Genomic DNA, 17,279 nt, shown 5'->3' on the forward strand with positions numbered 1-17,279 from the left:
GTTTTATGGGAAAAGAGTCTGTATAACTTTCCTTGCTCTAAATCTTTGTTCATTCTGGACTCCAGTGAATGGTTTTAGGAAAGGCTTCTAATAACTAAATCAGACAGCCCACTGGACTCCTAAACCCAGAATGAACAGGAATTTAAATGAATGAATTACAAGTTATACTGAATCTTCCCCCCCCCCCAAAAAAATGATACCTCAGTCTACTCAGATTCTCCTGCTCTTTAACATGACAGGTTCACTTTTAATACCAAACTTGAACTTTTAACCAATGTCATAAAACTTGGAAGAAGAATTAAAAAATATTACAGGCTAGGATTTCTGGCAATCTACATTAATAAATAAATCTGAAAATGTTGGAGGGTATGAAATATTCTTTTCCATTAGATCTGCTAGCCTGTGGGGTTAGGATGGAGAAGACTGTACACATATCTAATCTCATACGAAGAAAGAGAAAACATTTCATCTAGAAAGAATGTTAAATGACTATAGAATTGTTTATTCTCATAACAAAGCATGGTCATTTTAAGGATAACACAAAGACACGATGACAAAGTTTATACATCCTAATTTTTTGTTAATAGAAAACTGTGTAAAATTGTATAGATGTTCCATCAAAAACATTTGATAACATTGTAAGATTCCATTTGTAGTTCTAGAATACCACTTATTGAGCCAACACATTACTCAATTGGTATTCGAAGATTGATGCCAGGCAGTATGCCACTTCCCTGTGTCATGTTCTGAATACCCATACGATAAAAAAATTACTCAAAGAGCTGTCATGTTGTCACTAGTCAGCAGCGTAAGACTATCCTGGATCTATGAAAATGACTCTTCTGCTCTGGGACTCGCTTGCACCAGGTTAACGTTCTCTATTCTCTACCTTATAGGGAAACAAAGTGTATAAAGTGCCATTCACCTGGCCTTCAGGCAACAGAGAAGAAATGTGCAGGTATAATAAGCACCAGCACTCTCATCATCGAAGGTCAAGGTCTAAGAGATTGTAGCTTCAAACTACTTTGACGCCGACTGCACATCATGTTTTACAGTTACATTTTTTCCATAAATTTGCTATTTATTAAATTTGTGTTTGAATTATTTCTATAGAAACATGCAAGAATCTGAGCAGCACAAGCTCAATAGTCAGTACCGAATTCTCTTCTACTTTACTTTTTTTTATTGCCAAAAGTATAATCTTGTGTGAGAGCAGGGGGCATGTCTCATATATGAACATTATTTGGTAAGTGCAAACTTAGCCATACTATATGGTAATGCCATATATTAAAAAAATTAAATTTTATTTTTTAAATATATCCGCTCTCTAGCAAAATACATATCATTCTCAGAAACCACTCCGTGCCAGCCTAAGTCTTCCACAGTACAGTTCAGGCATGGCAGCCAGTACTATTGACTGAGCCCCAATAAACTCTAGATATTGTAGATTTGGGGGTTTTGGATTAAGTGATACAGCAAGTAAAGTGCACTCTAGAAAGTTAATTTTTGGCATGCCTCATCACACCTCGCTTTCTCATAAACCTAACAACTGATGCACAGAGACATTTTACTTCCTCTCATAACAAGCATATCTTAAAAACCATAACGTGGGTCCTTGGGATCCCATAAGAAGGCTTTGTGTTCAGTACATTTCTCAGGAAGCCTCATCTATGATTTAGCTAATTTCAAGATACTTACAGTAACTCCACCTTGAAGGTTAAACTAGTGTAATTCACAAGGAAAGAGGAAGGGTTCCTAGAAAGTGTGCTCCAATATTTCTTGCAAGCAGTACACAAAAAGTAGAACATTTTCCTTTTTACAGAAAAGTAGAAAAGCTTAAATAGAACTGAAAAAGGGGGTTAAAGTTGTGTCTATTTACAAACAGATATTGCAAAATGGTAAATTAGATATGATGCTAAAAAGGCACAGCTTTCCCTTCCTTAAATACACTGTAAACAGTTCAGAATCCATGCAAAACATTTTCACTTTACAAAAAGAAAAAAAAAAAAAATTACCTTATTTAGACAAAGATAGTACTTAAATATTCTCCATCAAAATAGAATTCTTTCAAAAATACTTTCCTATGCTTTCCATTCATCCGTAGTCATTAAAGATTGTTTGTCTCATTTACAAAATTTCCGTACATTTTTGATCCAGGTCCTTCACAATTTATACATATACAGCAATATACAGTACAGCATAGACTGCGTAAAGCCAGCACAATTTAACGCATAAAAAAATCTAGACGGGGCGTTTATTTTAGCATCTTTCTAGCTTCCTTTTAATTAAATAAATGTCTACATTACACACTAGGTTTTGTGGGGAAATTGCTGCATGCGTATACGGCAGAAAATATCTGACTATACCCTGGGGCAATGCTCATGGCGCACATCTCATCTCTCTGCAGCAAACATTAACAAGGGGCCACAGCCTTCATCCTGCAACATGATGACATGGGACAACTAATTCCACAAATGGGTAGTGATATTCAACATCAAATGTTCCTTAATATTTTATACAATAGCTTTTTATTTTTCTTTTTGATACAAGAAAAGAATATTTAATGCCCCATAATGACCAAACACGTTGTGTGCAAACCAAGAATAACCTTTTAAAAAGTCTTTCTGAGTCCATAAACCCGATTAAAACAAACAAAACCAGAAACTCCATGGCATATTTTAAAATTTCATTGTTAAAATATCAAAATGAATCAGTTATTGACTAGATATGGCTTTTTATCCATAGGAATTGGAGTAATTTTCAAGCGCTTGGGGTGCTGGCGGCAACTCTCTTATTCCTGGCATGTCTTCTGTGCCCGAACAGTGCGATTTATTTTCATCATTTAATGTTTGTCCTTGTTTTTGAATGAAAAGAGTCATTTCTTGGAACCAGCTTGGGTATGGAACATCAGAGGAAACTTAAGGCAAAGTTCTCCTGTAAGACTCTTCCAGTTACTTTCTATGAAAGTACAAAGGCTTGGCGTTCCCAGATTCCACCTTTGGTAGTTGATCACTAATTATTTCCACAAGCATTGCAGGAAACTCCACTTTGAGTGCCTGAGATTCCCTAAATGTGTAGAAGCAGAATTCCAACAAGTCGCCGACCACCTGTAATAGAAGGGACACAATTGTTACATCAAGGTTGCAGACATTGCAAATCGTACAGTTTGCAGTTATATTTCTATATACAAAACACACTGGTGCTATTATCTTCCTGCTATGTAGCACAGCAAACAATGGAACAACATTATGTATTTTTAATGCCACAATTTGAAGGCACTGTATTAAATTTTAAGGAAGGCTACTGATAGCCCAAAATATTTAGGAGTGGTTAACCCAACAACTACCCAAGGCTCACATTTGATAGGGATTCCCATTAATTTACCACTGACCTCCTTCAATGCCTTAGACCACCAAGGTACATAACATAAACCTACGCCACCAGGAATTTTGAAATGTCTAAAAATGTGGGGTTCCTAACTTACACCCCTGGTTGCCCAGATCCCCATTTTTTTTTATAAAGCCAGGCCTGTCTTTGAGCATGTTCACTTTTCTTGTAGCCATATTTATGAGACTGATAAGAACACCATGACTCAAGAATCTTCAAGTCTCTATTGATTTTGAAGCCTGCCGTTTCATTCCTTTAAAGGTGATATTTAATTCCTAAAATATCTTTTTTTTTCCCAGAGATATATAATACAGGTTCAATAAACTGTTCAGTCAATTACTTCCAAAGAGATTTGGTAAGTGTGCAAAAAGTCAAAAGTGAATCAGAAATATGGCATCCTACATCCTAATGGTTGACAAAAATCACAAACATTTCACAAATCAATGCAACCCCCATCACAATGAAAGGTTTTTCAGCAGTTCTAGAAAACATAGTAATAGTAGTAGTATAAGTAATAGGGTATAAGTAAGTAAATAAGTGTTAAAGGTAGGTGGGAGAAGTCAAGACGTATAGTAGGTGTAGAAGACGCAATGGCAGCACTATAAATAATGTAATAGAACAGTATTGGTTATAAATAGTATAATATAGCAGAAATAAGTCTGAAGAATAGCAGAAGTAGTCTAGCCAATAAAACTGTTGTACTACGGGGAATTAAGTCGTAAAAGCAGAAGTAATGTAATACTTATATTAGAATAATAGAACTAACATAAATCATTTAGTGATAGTATATAATAATGTCTTATTAGTACTAAAGTGACGCGCCATATACTTAAGCAGTAGAAGTAATAAATAAGGTAAAGTAGTTGTAATGAAAATAGTACTACATATAGGAAAAGAAATCCTAGTAATGGTCATTATTCAGACATTTTTTGGTTTACCTTTTTTGTACACATGACCAAATTTATCAGTAGCTTACTATTATACTACAGACTACGTAACATATGTAAAACTTTCAATCCTGTCATGTTGTACATACATGCACATCCAGTTTTCCTCTTCGTTATACAGCCAATGACAAAACTTAATTTCTCGACAAATGACTAATATTCTTTCCTTGAACGACAGTCAAGTATCTGCCATGACACATGCTCCTTACTAATATACACGTGCACAATCTGACTACTTACACCCACTCAGCATCTTATAGAACAGTACTCGGACTAACCTCAAGGGGCCAAGAGAGTAACGTATAGCAGGGAGAGCAGGTATGACCAGGCTTATACTACTCTCCAGAAACAAACATCTCTTCCAAATGTAAAACAATAATCCAGGAAGGAAGAAGATTCATGACACATACTGTACATACAATGTAGAATTTAAGCAGTGCTGATATGTCTTACGCCTTACAGGGGCATTAACATCACAAAGGCGGGGATAGGCGGAGAGGGAACAAGTTTTAGACTGTTTAGTACTGTCGTAACACTTCATCTCAGCACTTGAAAGCTATAAATATATTCATCCTAACCTTGTCTTTATAGGGGTTAATATACCAATGTATAGCTGGTACTTGTAACCTTGCTGCTGGCATATTCATGTCATAGAGTGATGAATGATCTCATGATAGTAATGGCAGGGGTGGGGGACACGGCTAGTTTCAGTGATAGTTATTTCAGTTTTATATCTCTATAATTATAGCTCTTGGAGATAACCAGTCTGGGTGGATTTTACCTTGGATGTAAATGCTTTGTTATTGGTTACTCAGAAATGATGCACACACTACATGACCTCATATACACTACAGTTTTTATGGCAAACTGAAACAAGAAAGGTACTGTATAAAGTAGTTATAGTCCACCATCATAGTGTGCAATATAACCCCGCAATACTGACTGTTAGTAATATGACAACTTTCATGAGGCTACGTTTGGAGAGAGAGAGGAGATCTGGAAATGATGCAATCTGTTTGCTGACATTTCTCATTTGGTCCCTGCAGTTATGACATTACCAGTAAGTTGATTTATAGCATTATACAGTGTGAGATTTACTTCATTCACGGTCCTGTAAGATAGGACGGGTGAGACATTACAAGCAATAAACCCCACTTATCCATTTCTAGGGTACCTTTCTTAATCCACAAGCTTGAGTTATATGAACTGCTTGTTACACTGAAGGTGATTGGTTGACACAATGATCAGTTCTTATTACAAGACATATGGCCGCACAGATGTAGCAAACGTTAACATGACATAGCAAATATTAAGTTGACCATCGCCTGCAGCATTAATAAATACATGGATGGCTCAGAATGTCCAGTGCTAGCCATTGTGTTCTGGTTTATAAAGTAGGATCCTGAGCAAGGTACTTAGCTCTATGATGTGCACAATTCCTAACAAGGTATAAGGCCAGGGTCAACCATTTTGACCCTGAAAACTGCATAAAGAGTTAATCACACCAATGGTAGGCAATCAATACAACCACAGTCCTATGCTGTGATTTAATCATCAGATGTATAAGCATACAGATCAACATGAAATTGCTGCATATTGATAAATATTATAATTTACACCAATTACACTTGCTATTTGTGTTACCATCGCTCTGAATACTAAGCATGTGCTGACATTTTCTGCCATTTTGAACTGAAGCATCACAAGAAGGTCACAATAATTCAGAATGGTAAGGCGGCTGGAATATTATTGACATTCTTCAGTGGGAGGAACCACCATTATTCTACATTGAATACTAATATAAATTGGTTCAAGAAAATAAAGCTTTCAAATCTTAAACTTGACACTTCCGATTACATTCAATGAGAAATAATTACCAATGAATAATAATGGGGTATCTTTTCCTAAAACCCTGCAGTAAGGTATTCCTCCACCTGGCAATATATAACCACATTGACAACCTAATACTACTATTTCCCTTATCCCATGAATGTGGGCCTAAACGGTCTCAAATTGTCAACACGGGAAATGGTGAGTCCACATGTCAATACAGTTCTAGGACAGAGCAGTGTATATTTCTCAAAAGAGGGTTGATTTTAATGCAGAATGCTACTATATCATTTTAAATTTGTATTTTTGAAGAATGCTTCATCTATCTGCATACAACAAAAGTACAAACATGCTGATCAAAATTGAGCCATAATATGTCACGTAAATATTGAATGGTAGTAAGAAAGTAGTAATGAAGCCTGAAAACCACAGTAAGTTTAAGGAGAATAAAAATCATATACATCATATACCCTACCCCATCATGTACTCTACCCCAGCTAAAACTAGTCTGGAGGACCAATGTATTAATATACTATAATATATTCATATGTGAAAATAATATTGACTATCCTCCACTGAATAGTATAGGAAGTATTTCTATTATCCAACCCATAGCCATAGTCTTTCCAGCTATGAATAGGACTTCACAAAGAAAAACCTTTCATGATGTGATCAATCCTTCACTTACCGTATATAAAGTGTAATAGTCATAGGATCAGCCTATCCAGTACCTCTGTATGAGGATTAACAACCTCTATCCAACAGGAGGACACAAAGGGACAAACCCAAAGAAGATGATCAGAATCATCATGTTGAGTAGCACATTGATGGCATCGGTAAGTGGACCTACCCATACCGTAGAGTCACAGTGGTGTCAAATGACAATGAGGAATAATAATACGTTTTATTAGCTTATTGTTGGCTTCTGGTGATAATAATACATGTGTTACATACAGTCTTCAATAGACAAAGAGAAAATCAATTATTTTCATTTAGCCTCATATCATTATATAACAGATGCTAACCTGTCCCTTCATATGCCCATGGAGCTAAGTGGTACTAAACATGAACACAACGTCGATGCTACCACCAGTGACCGTCATCTGAACGAATAGTAAAAGGCTTTAGACAGGTGAAACTTTCCAACAATGCAAAGGACTAAGTGCCTGAGACTACAAGAAATATTGTATAGTTAGGAAATAACAGTATCGGCTTGTCTTCATTGTTGTCACTCTTACTTGACTCTTTTAAAGCGGTAGCAGGAAACCTTACATAAAGAGACGCACAAGACTCCTTCCCACATCAGTCACAAATAAGTCATTATTATCTCATCACGCATCTACCTTTCTCACGAACAGGAAGCATGACTCACCCCGGCTTTCTGCAAGCATACAATATGCCAAGCAAGTTTTTTTTTATTGATTTGTGTGAAATATTATGTATTATTTTGGTATCTTCCCACTGTATTTATATGACAACAGTACAAAAGGTGCCTTCTCGAAGAAATCTGCCAAGGGTAAAGCCAGTAATTTCTTCAAGTCTATGTTCAATTCACTCAGTTTCCCAGCTCTTCAGAAATAATAAGTGAAAAATATGGCACATTCTGAAAGTCACTCGGTGGCAAACAATTTATTGGAATTCTTCAGCTCTCATAGTGTAATGCTTAAAATGGGATAAACAACAATCCATTATATATTCAGTGCAAATCGAGAGACATTTCTTATAGTAATGGTAGTCACATTTTCATATAAACTTACTATATGTGTGACATCTATGCCTAACTACTAAATAAAGGCCTAATCTGATAACACAGCAGGCCGATTGGTGCTTATATGAAAGGTCTATACACAGGATGCAGACAACCCCTATACATTGGCATTATGTCAGCAGCACGGCCACTTTTACACAGGAAGATGTACTGTTAACCAGCAAGCAGTTTTATGTCCACATAAATGATCATATCCCATGTCCCCTGTATGAATAGAGTGGAAGATGAAGCAAGTGTGCTGGTGGTCCATTTATCTCTATAAAACTGCCCAAAATAGTCAAGAGCTGTACTGTCCTTCCCCCGTGGAGATACATAGAGCAGCAGCGTCCTTGCTTGATCTTATGCTCTATTCACCAAGGGGAAAGGGTATGCTGTTAGCACCTAGGCACCCTGTAGTGGTACAAATGAAGCTTTAGTACAATGGGGTGTACCAGACCCTCCAAGGGCTCAATTTGGCGGACGTGTGGGAATTTAACAAGATACATTAGAGTTGTAGGATAGGAAGAGACTGTCAAAGAAGTGTACAGAACAAGTGAATCAAACCAGCAGATGGAGTACTTGGAGTCTCTGACTCTGGTACATCTGTGCCTCATTTGCATAATTCTAAAAACTGATTTTTCAAGGAAATGGTGGATTTATTGGTCTGTCTAAAGATATGATGCCGTTCAGCATAGTGTCCCCTACCATACACTGTGGATGGTGTTATATTGAGTTTCCTTTAAGAAATTAATCATCTTAGTTTTTTTAAGTTATTTAAATAGAAAAAATGGCATACCTCAGAAGTGTTTTTCAATTGTGATGGTAAGGTCCGTAACAAAATACCAGGATGCAGCGGATTTATGTGAACATACCTTAAGACTGGACTCACTATACCAGGGGTCAGCAACCTCTAGCTGCTATGAAACTACAACTCCCAACATGCTCCATTCACTTTCATGAGCGTTCCAAGAACAGTAGAGCAAGTATGTATGCTGGGAATAAAAGTGTTACAACAGCTGGAGTGCCGAAGGTTGCCTACCCCTGCACTATACTATACATCCAAATTATAAGGACTGTATTACTGCCACAAATGATGTCCTAGGTCATGCGGCTGATGATAAAAAGTTACAGCATTAAATGTGCCTATGATACTGCTAGCTCCGTTCATAGGACCTACAGCTTGGACGCGATGTGTGGCACTATTTTATGGCCATGTGACTCCAGCCTAGGTAAGTAAAGAGACAGTGGAGCAAGCGAATGAGGATACATAGCACACAGGTCTAAGGAACAGTGCAAACAGTGATGCTCAGACCGGACTGTGGTCCATGTACTGGAACCACAGACTTTTATTATTGAACTGCCTTCCCATTATTGGCCACTGCTGAGAATTTGGTGATCAGGATTTTTTTTTTTTAGTGTTAATAAAGTGTCAATACCAAATATCGTGATTTACCACATTTTACTAAATGAGGACAGAAGCTATAGTAAATGTCCTGAATGTCATAGTATTGCTGAATAACTATGTGACAGTGAATTATTATTTCAGAAAGTAAGTACTGGCTAACGCAGATAATAATGTTGAAACCAATTTTGGCAACAAGCCCCTAATCGGCACTACAGGATCCATCCTATAAAGAAGGGACTTTGTTATGTTCATTGCAACATAAAGAGCCGGAGTCTAAAAATGAAATTAGGACATAATGTTTTGCCAACAAACTAAAGCGCTTCCTCTATCTAAACATGGAGACCAATGAGCACACCTTTGTGCCAGTCTCCCAGGACACTGCAGTTTTGTCGTTGGACACTTTACTGAAGTGAGGCAAATAAGTCAATGGGAATTCTAAACTGTAACAACCAACGCGGCTGCCATATCTAGAAATATAAATGTTTCTAGAATTAAAAGGCTCAGAATTCAAAACTGACTCTCAAATTGTATGTAATGAGAGACCCTGAAGCAAAGAGTTGGCTCCTGCTGGGCCCAGGTTCAGACAAAGCAATGATATCTGGTTAAGCACAGAAATAGGATCAGTTCTTACTGATATGACCCGTGTGCAGAAAAAACAGTCCCATTTGGACTTGATACTGAACACTTATTATCTATGTGAGACACTATCATCTTAGAGTCATAAATATGGCTTCAGATATTCATATAGTGTGAAAGACATTCACAGTTGCTGAATTTGACAGGATGTTTATTAGAAAGTGTCAACCCTACAAGTTCTCACAATATCAAAGGTATTATCATGGTTATGTAGAACACCTTTAACTGTCAGCTTGTTATGGCAGCCTGTGTCTGCTGCTCCTTAGATACAATGCAAAAAGTCTCAGCTTTAAAATAAATGGTAAGTGATTTCTGCAGGACATAATGGAGGGGAAAAGCAGAGCTCTGTGATGTACAGATTTATATGACTTGGACACAGTAAATTCTAACAAGATTCCAAGAAAATACAATTGAGAGTCCTTCTTATGTCACCTATACACTGTGATTATACAGAAGGCTGTCAGTCTCTGTGTGTAGGTGGGGTGAGCAGGACTCTCGCTGTTCATACTAGGAGTCCTGTCAGAATTTACTCTGCTTTTTACCATAAGACTAACCTCCCTCTACCCTCCACTTATACAGATGTGTCCTTCCCTACCTGTCCTCCTCACTAGACATGTCCAAATATACACTATGTGATCAAAAGTATCCGGACACCTGGCTGAAAATGACTTACAAGTTCGTAGCGCCCTCCATCGGTAATGCTGGAATTTAATATGGTGTTGGATCACCCTTAGCCTTGATGACAGCTTCCACTCTTGCAGACATACGTTCAATCAGGTGCTGGAAGGTTTCTTGGGGAATGGCAGCCCATTCTTCACGGAGTGCTGCACTGAGGAGAGGTATCGATGTAGGTCGGTGAGGCCTGGCACGAAGTCGGCGTTCCAAAACATCTCAAAGGTGTTCTATAGGATTCAAGTCAGGACTCTGCGCAGGCCAGTCCATTACAGAGATGTTATTGTCATGTAACCACTCCGCCACAGGCCGTGCTGTATGAACAGGAGCTCGATCGTGTTGAAAGATGCAATCGCCATCCCCGAATTGCTCTCCAACAGTGGGAAGCAAGAAGGTGTTTAAAACATCAATGTACTGTAGGCCTGTGCTGTGATAGAGCCACGAAAAACAACAAGGGGTGCAAGCCCCCATCATGAAAAACACGGCCACACCATAACACCACCGCTTCCGAATTTTACTGTTGGCACTGCACACACTGGAAGATGACGTTCACCAGGTATTCGTCATACCCAAACCCTGCCATCGGATTGCCACATTGTGTACCGAGATTCGTCACTCCACACAACGTTTTTCCACTGTTCAATCGTCCAATGTTTACGCTCCTTACACCAAGCGAGGCGTCGTTTGGCATTGACCTGCGTGAAATGTGGCACCCAATCACCTGACCACGTTCGAAGTCCGTGAGTTCCACGGAGCGCCCCATTCTGCTCTCTCACGATGTCTAATTTCTACTGAGGTCCCTGATATGGAGTACCTGGCAGTAGGTGGCAGTACAATGCACCTAATATGAAAAACGGATGTTTTGGGGGGGGTGTCTGGATACTTTTGTTCACATAGTGTATGTGTTACAAGTTTTTTTTATAAGCAACTGTGATGTTGTTATAAGTATGTTCTGTATGTTCTGTTCTGCTTACTTATTCTGCTTTGTCTGCCTAGCAACAGTGAGGTAGTAATGGAGGAGGAGCTGAGCTTAGGGGGAGGAGTTGTTATACAGGGAGCGATGATGGAAGCATGGAATAAAGTGTTCTGATCTACAAGAGTAACCATCTCATAGTGGACTTATTCCAGAAGACCTCCATCCTCACTACAACACTACAATTGGCGACGAGGATTAAGAATAATCAGCTAAAGGTATTTCACTGCTACAGAAAACTGTTTACAAGACTGCAATCCTAGCACCAGCCATGGCCTGCTTACCCTCCTTTGCTGTATTTGATGTGCACCAGCCCCAAGCAAATTTAGCAGCATGCTGGAATAAATGGCTGAAACGCTTTGAGATATTCCTGCAAGCAATGAACATTACTGACAATACAAGAAAGAAAGCCATGTTATTACACTATGCAGGGGAGCAAGTCTATGATATCTTCACAACTCTGCCCAATACAGGGGAGGACAGTGACTATGATCTATGCACAGCAGCACTAACTAAGCATTTCTCTCCATACATAAATGCAGCTTTTGAAATTTTCAAGTTAGACAGTCAAAACAGTCAGCAACAGAAACCATTGATGAATATCATGTCCGCTTAAGACAACTTGCAGCTTACTGTGAATTTGCTGATAAAGACAAGGAAATTCTGATGCAAATCATACAAGGATGTGTGTCCTCTAAGTTAAGGAGACAAGCACTCAGAGATCCCACCATGACTTTAGCAAAGCTACTGGACATTGCACGTATTCATGATGCAGCAGAGAATCAAGCTAAACTTATAGAGAACACAGACTGTATACCAGAGCAGCCATCTTCTGTAGCAAAGCTCACTCAGAAGCCACATGTGCCTCACACACAGGCTGCAGCCTGCTACAACTGTGGAGGTCCTTATCCTCATCAGAAACCATGCCCAGCAAAGGGAGTAACTTGTCATAACTGTGGCAAACAAAATCACTTTGCAAAAGTCTGCAGATCAAAATCACAATCTTCTCTCTCTGCTAAACAAGCCTTGCCACAGAAAGTCCAGGCAGTGCAGTCAGTGTCCCCTGCTGATGAGCCCTGCAGCACCTGCTTATTCTCAGTGACTGAGGGGTCTCGCAATGTGCATGCAATGTTTAATCCCAAACAAGTCATCTTAATACATGGCAATCCGGTGGAGACACTGGTAGATACAGCGGCGTCTGTCAATGTTATTAGTCATGCCACTTATAATCAGCTAAAGAACAAACCTGCTTTGCAATGTACTAACCTGAAGATATATCCTTATGGTTCAGCTACTGCATTACCCCTATGTGGCAAATTTCAGGCATTACTAACGGCTGATGGGAAATCCATCACGGACACTTTCTATGTAGTGGAGTGTTCTGCAGACACTCTTCTCAGCTGCAATAGTGCGGTATCTCTGGGCGTAGTGAAACTGGCAAACAGCGTAACACACTCTTCTGTCCAGACTATTATGCAGAAATATCCTCAACTCTTTCAAGGCCTAGGAAAGCTGAAAGACTTTCAAGTGAAATTACACATTGACCAGTCAGTCCAGCCGTCAGTTCAACCTCACAGGCGCATCCCATTCCATGTCCGCAAGCTAGTGGAGAAAGAGCTACGAGACCTTGAGACAGATGATGTTATTGAACGTGTCGAGGGCCCAACTCCCTGGGTCTCACCAATTGTTGTTTCGCCTAAACCTAAACAGCCTGGTAAAATCAGGTTATGTGTGGATATGCGACATGCCAATCGAGCCACTCAAAGAGAAAGGCACATTATGCCTACCATTGATGACATTCTCACAGATCTAAATGGTGCAAAAGTATTCTCAAAAATTGATCTAAAATCTGGTTATCATCAGCTTGAATTGCATCCAGACTCCAGATATATCACAACTTTTAGCACTCATGTCGGTCTAAGAAGGTTCAAGAGGCTGAACGTTGGCATTTCATCGGCTGCAGAAATCTTTCAGAATGTTATCAGGCAGGTTCTTTCAGGAATACCTGGAGTCCTCAATGTTAGTGATGACATCCTTATCTTTGGCACAACCCAAGAGGAACATGACAATCACCTAGAACAAGTCTTTCAGAGACTGCAAACCTGCAATTTAACTGTTAATCCATCAAAATGCGAGTTCAACAAGACGTCATTGAACTTTTTTGGCTACATTTTTTCTGAAAATGGTGTTTCTGCAGACCCTGAGAAAGTAGCTGCCATAACCTCTGCTAGCCAGCCACAAAATGTCTCAGATGTTCGAAGTTTTCTTGGTCTGGTCACATACTGTGGATGACTTATACCTGATCTGGCTACTGTTTCTGAACCCCTACAACAACTCACTAAAAAGGATACTCCTTGGTCATGGACAGTTGAACATCAATCAGCATTTGACACACTAAAGTCCAGTCTTTCTAGTGACACAGTCATGGCCTATTTTGACCCACTAAAGTCTACTGAGCTCATTGTGGATGCCAGTCCTGTAGGCCTTGGTGCAATTTTAACTCAGGTGTCCAAAACTGGCAGTATCTCCACAGTCTCCTATGCGAGCAAGGCTTTAACAGAAACGGAACAGCGCTATTCTCAAACTGAGAGGGAAGCTCTCGCAGTTGTATGGGGATGCCTTCATTTTCATCTTTACCTCTTTGGTCGTCCATTCACAGTGGTCAGTGATCATAAACCACTCATTCCAATCTTCAATAAACATTCATCAAAGCCACCCCCACGACTCGAACGCTGGCTACTCCGCCTGCAGAACTATCGCTTTCACTTGAGATATGAGGCAGGAGCTGGGAACCCTGCAGACTATTTTTCAAGACACCCTTCACCACAGTCTACCAAAGACGACTTGCCTGCCACTGTCTTAGCTGAGGAGCATGTAAATTTCATTGTTACACATTCTGTGCCAAGAGCAATGACCCTCGAAGAAATTAAACATGCGGTGGATTCTGATCCCCAACTTCAGTTGGTAATTGACACTGTTCGGTCTAAGAACTGGAACTCTTTTCTAGCTGAGACTCGTCTTCAACCGCAGGGCCAAACAGCATATTTACAGGCCTTCTTTGATCGATCTGGCCCATGAGGCCCATCAAGGTATAGTTAAAACAAAGCAATTACTTAGGGAGAAAGTATGGTTTCCTGGACTAGATAAACAAGTGGAAGCACTTATTGCCACATGTATACCTTGCCAAGCAACTACGGTGGACCATAGCCGAGCACCAGTACAGTACATATATATGTAACCTCTGTGCAGGCTGTAAGCAGTCTGGATAACATTAAAAATAGAGATGAGCGAACACTAAAATGTTCGAGGTTCGAAATTCGATTCGAACAGCCGCTCAATGTTCGTGTGTTTGAACGGGTTTCGAACCCCATTATAGTCTATGGGGAACAGATACTCGTTAAGGGGGAAACCCAAATCCGTGTCTGGAGGGTCACCAAGTCCACTATGACACCCCAGGAAATGATGCCAACACCTCTGGAATGACACTGGGACAGCAGGGGAAGCATGTCTGGGGGCATCTAACACACCAAAGACCCTCTATTACCCCAACATCACAGCCTAACAACTACACACTTTACACACTCAATACCACCTCTCTGACAGTAGGAAAACACCTTGAAACATGTGTATTTGGCACTTGCAGTGAGGAGAGCTTGTCACCAGCAGTGAATTTGGCCCTTGTAGTAAGTTGAGGTTGGCACCAACATTTGTTTTGAAAATCAGGGTGGATTGAGCCTCTAACCAGCAGAGTTTGGGCAAATTCATGGTGGAGGGAGCCTCTAAAAACCCCAGTTTGGACCAATTCATGGTGGAGGGAGCCTCTAACCAGCCCAGTTTGGGCAAATTCATGGTGGAGGGAGCCTCTAAAAAACCCAGTTTGGACCAATTCATGGTGGAGGGAGCCTCTAACCAGCCCAGTTTGGGCAAATTCATGGTGGAGGGAGCCTCTAACCAGCCCAGTTTGGACCAATTAATGGTGGAGGGAGCCTCTAACCAGCCCAGTTTGGACCAATTAATGGTGGAGGGAGCCTCTAACCACCCCAGTTTGGACCAATTCATGGTGGAGGGAGCCTCTAACCAGCCCAGTTTGGGCAAATTCATGGTGGAGGGAGCCTCTAACCAGCCCAGTTTGGACCAATTAATGGTGGAGGGAGCCTCTAACCACCCCAGTTTGGACCAATTCATGGTGGAGGGAGCCTCTAAACAGCCAAGTTTGGACCAATTCATGGTGAAGGGAGCCTCTAAAAACCCGTTTGGACCAATTCATGGTGGAGGGAGCCTCTAACCAGCCCAGTTTGGGCAAATTCATGGTGGAGGGAGCCTCTAAACAGCCCAGTTTGGGCAAATTCATGGTGGAGGGAGCCTCTAACCAGCCCAGTTTGGACCAATTAATGGTGGAGGGAGCCTCTAACCACCCCAGTTTGGACCAATTCATGGTGGAGGGAGCCTCTAAACAGCCAAGTTTGGACCAATTCATGGTGAAGGGAGCCTCTAAAAACCCGTTTGGACCAATTCATGGTGGAGGGAGCCTCTAACCAGCCCAGTTTGGGCAAATTCATGGTGGAGGGAGCCTCTAAACAGCCCAGTTTGGGCAAATTCATGGTGGAGGGAGCCTCTAACCAGCCCAGTTTGGACCAATTAATGGTGGAGGGAGCCTCTAACCAGCCCAGTTTGGACCAATTCATGGTGGAGGGAGCCTCTAAACAGCCAAGTTTTGGGAAATTCATGGTGGAGGGAGCCTCTAACCAGCCCAGTTTGGACCAATTCATGGTGGAGGGAGCCTCTAAAAAACCCAGTTTGGACCAATTCATGGTGGAGGGAGCCTAGTATTAGCAGAATTGTGCAACGCTTATGGTGGATGAGTATGAGGATGCGGAGGAATTGGAGAGGTTGAGTACAGACATGGAGTTTCATGTTGGGGTGCTTTACACAGGTGGGCACAAAAATGACGGCTCTACCCAGTGGTGGTTCATTTTTATCAAAGTGAGCCGGTCGGCACTCTCAGCTGACAGACGGGTGCGCTTGTCAGTGATGATGCCACCGGCTGCACTGAACACCCTCTCAGATAGGACGCTGGCGGCAGGACAGGACAGCACCTCCAAGGCATATAGGGCAAGTTCAAGCCACAGGTCCAACTTCGACACCCAATACGTGTAGGGCGCAGAGGGGTCGGAGAGGACAGGGCTGTGGTCGGAAAGGTATTCCCGCAACATGCGCCTATACTTCTCACGCCTGGTGACACTAGGACCCTCCGTGGCGGCACTTTGGCGAGGGGGTGCCATCAAGGTGTCCCAGACCTTAGACAGTGTGCCCCTCGTTTGTGTGGACCGGTGAGAACTTGGTTGCCTACTGGAGGAACTGCCCTCCCTGCCGCCACTGTCACATGCTGGAAACATCTCCATCATATTCTGCACCAATTGCCTGTGGCAAGCATTGATGCGATTGGCCCTCCCCTCTACCGGAATAAAAGACGAGATGTTGTTTTTATACCGGGGGTCAAGGATAGCAAAGATCCAGTACTGGTTGTCCTCCATGATTTTGACAATACGCTTGTCGGTTGTAAAGCACCCCAACATGAACTCAGCCATGTCTGCCACAGTGTTAGTTGGCATGACTCCTCTGGCCCCACCGGAAAGTTCAATCTCCATTTCCTCCTCATCCTCCATGTCTACCCATCCGCGC

The 17,279-nt window shown here is 41.0% G+C and overlaps 1 protein-coding gene across 2 annotated transcripts in view; it reads right to left on the reverse strand.

The window, feature by feature from the left end:
* Positions 1 to 321: 321 nt before the first annotated feature.
* NR3C2 (nuclear receptor subfamily 3 group C member 2) overlaps positions 322 to 17,279 on the reverse strand; it is a 294,278-nt gene continuing 277,320 nt past the window's right edge. For both annotated transcript variants that reach the window (XM_075288112.1, XM_075288105.1), the window contains exon 9: positions 322 to 3,107. In XM_075288112.1, the coding sequence (XP_075144213.1) occupies positions 2,952 to 3,107 (156 nt within the window). In that variant the 3' untranslated portion in view covers positions 322 to 2,951. The remainder of the gene's footprint in view (positions 3,108 to 17,279) is intronic.

Source organism: Leptodactylus fuscus, chromosome 1 (assembly GCF_031893055.1).
Source record: "Leptodactylus fuscus isolate aLepFus1 chromosome 1, aLepFus1.hap2, whole genome shotgun sequence".
NCBI lineage: Eukaryota > Metazoa > Chordata > Amphibia > Anura > Leptodactylidae > Leptodactylus > Leptodactylus fuscus.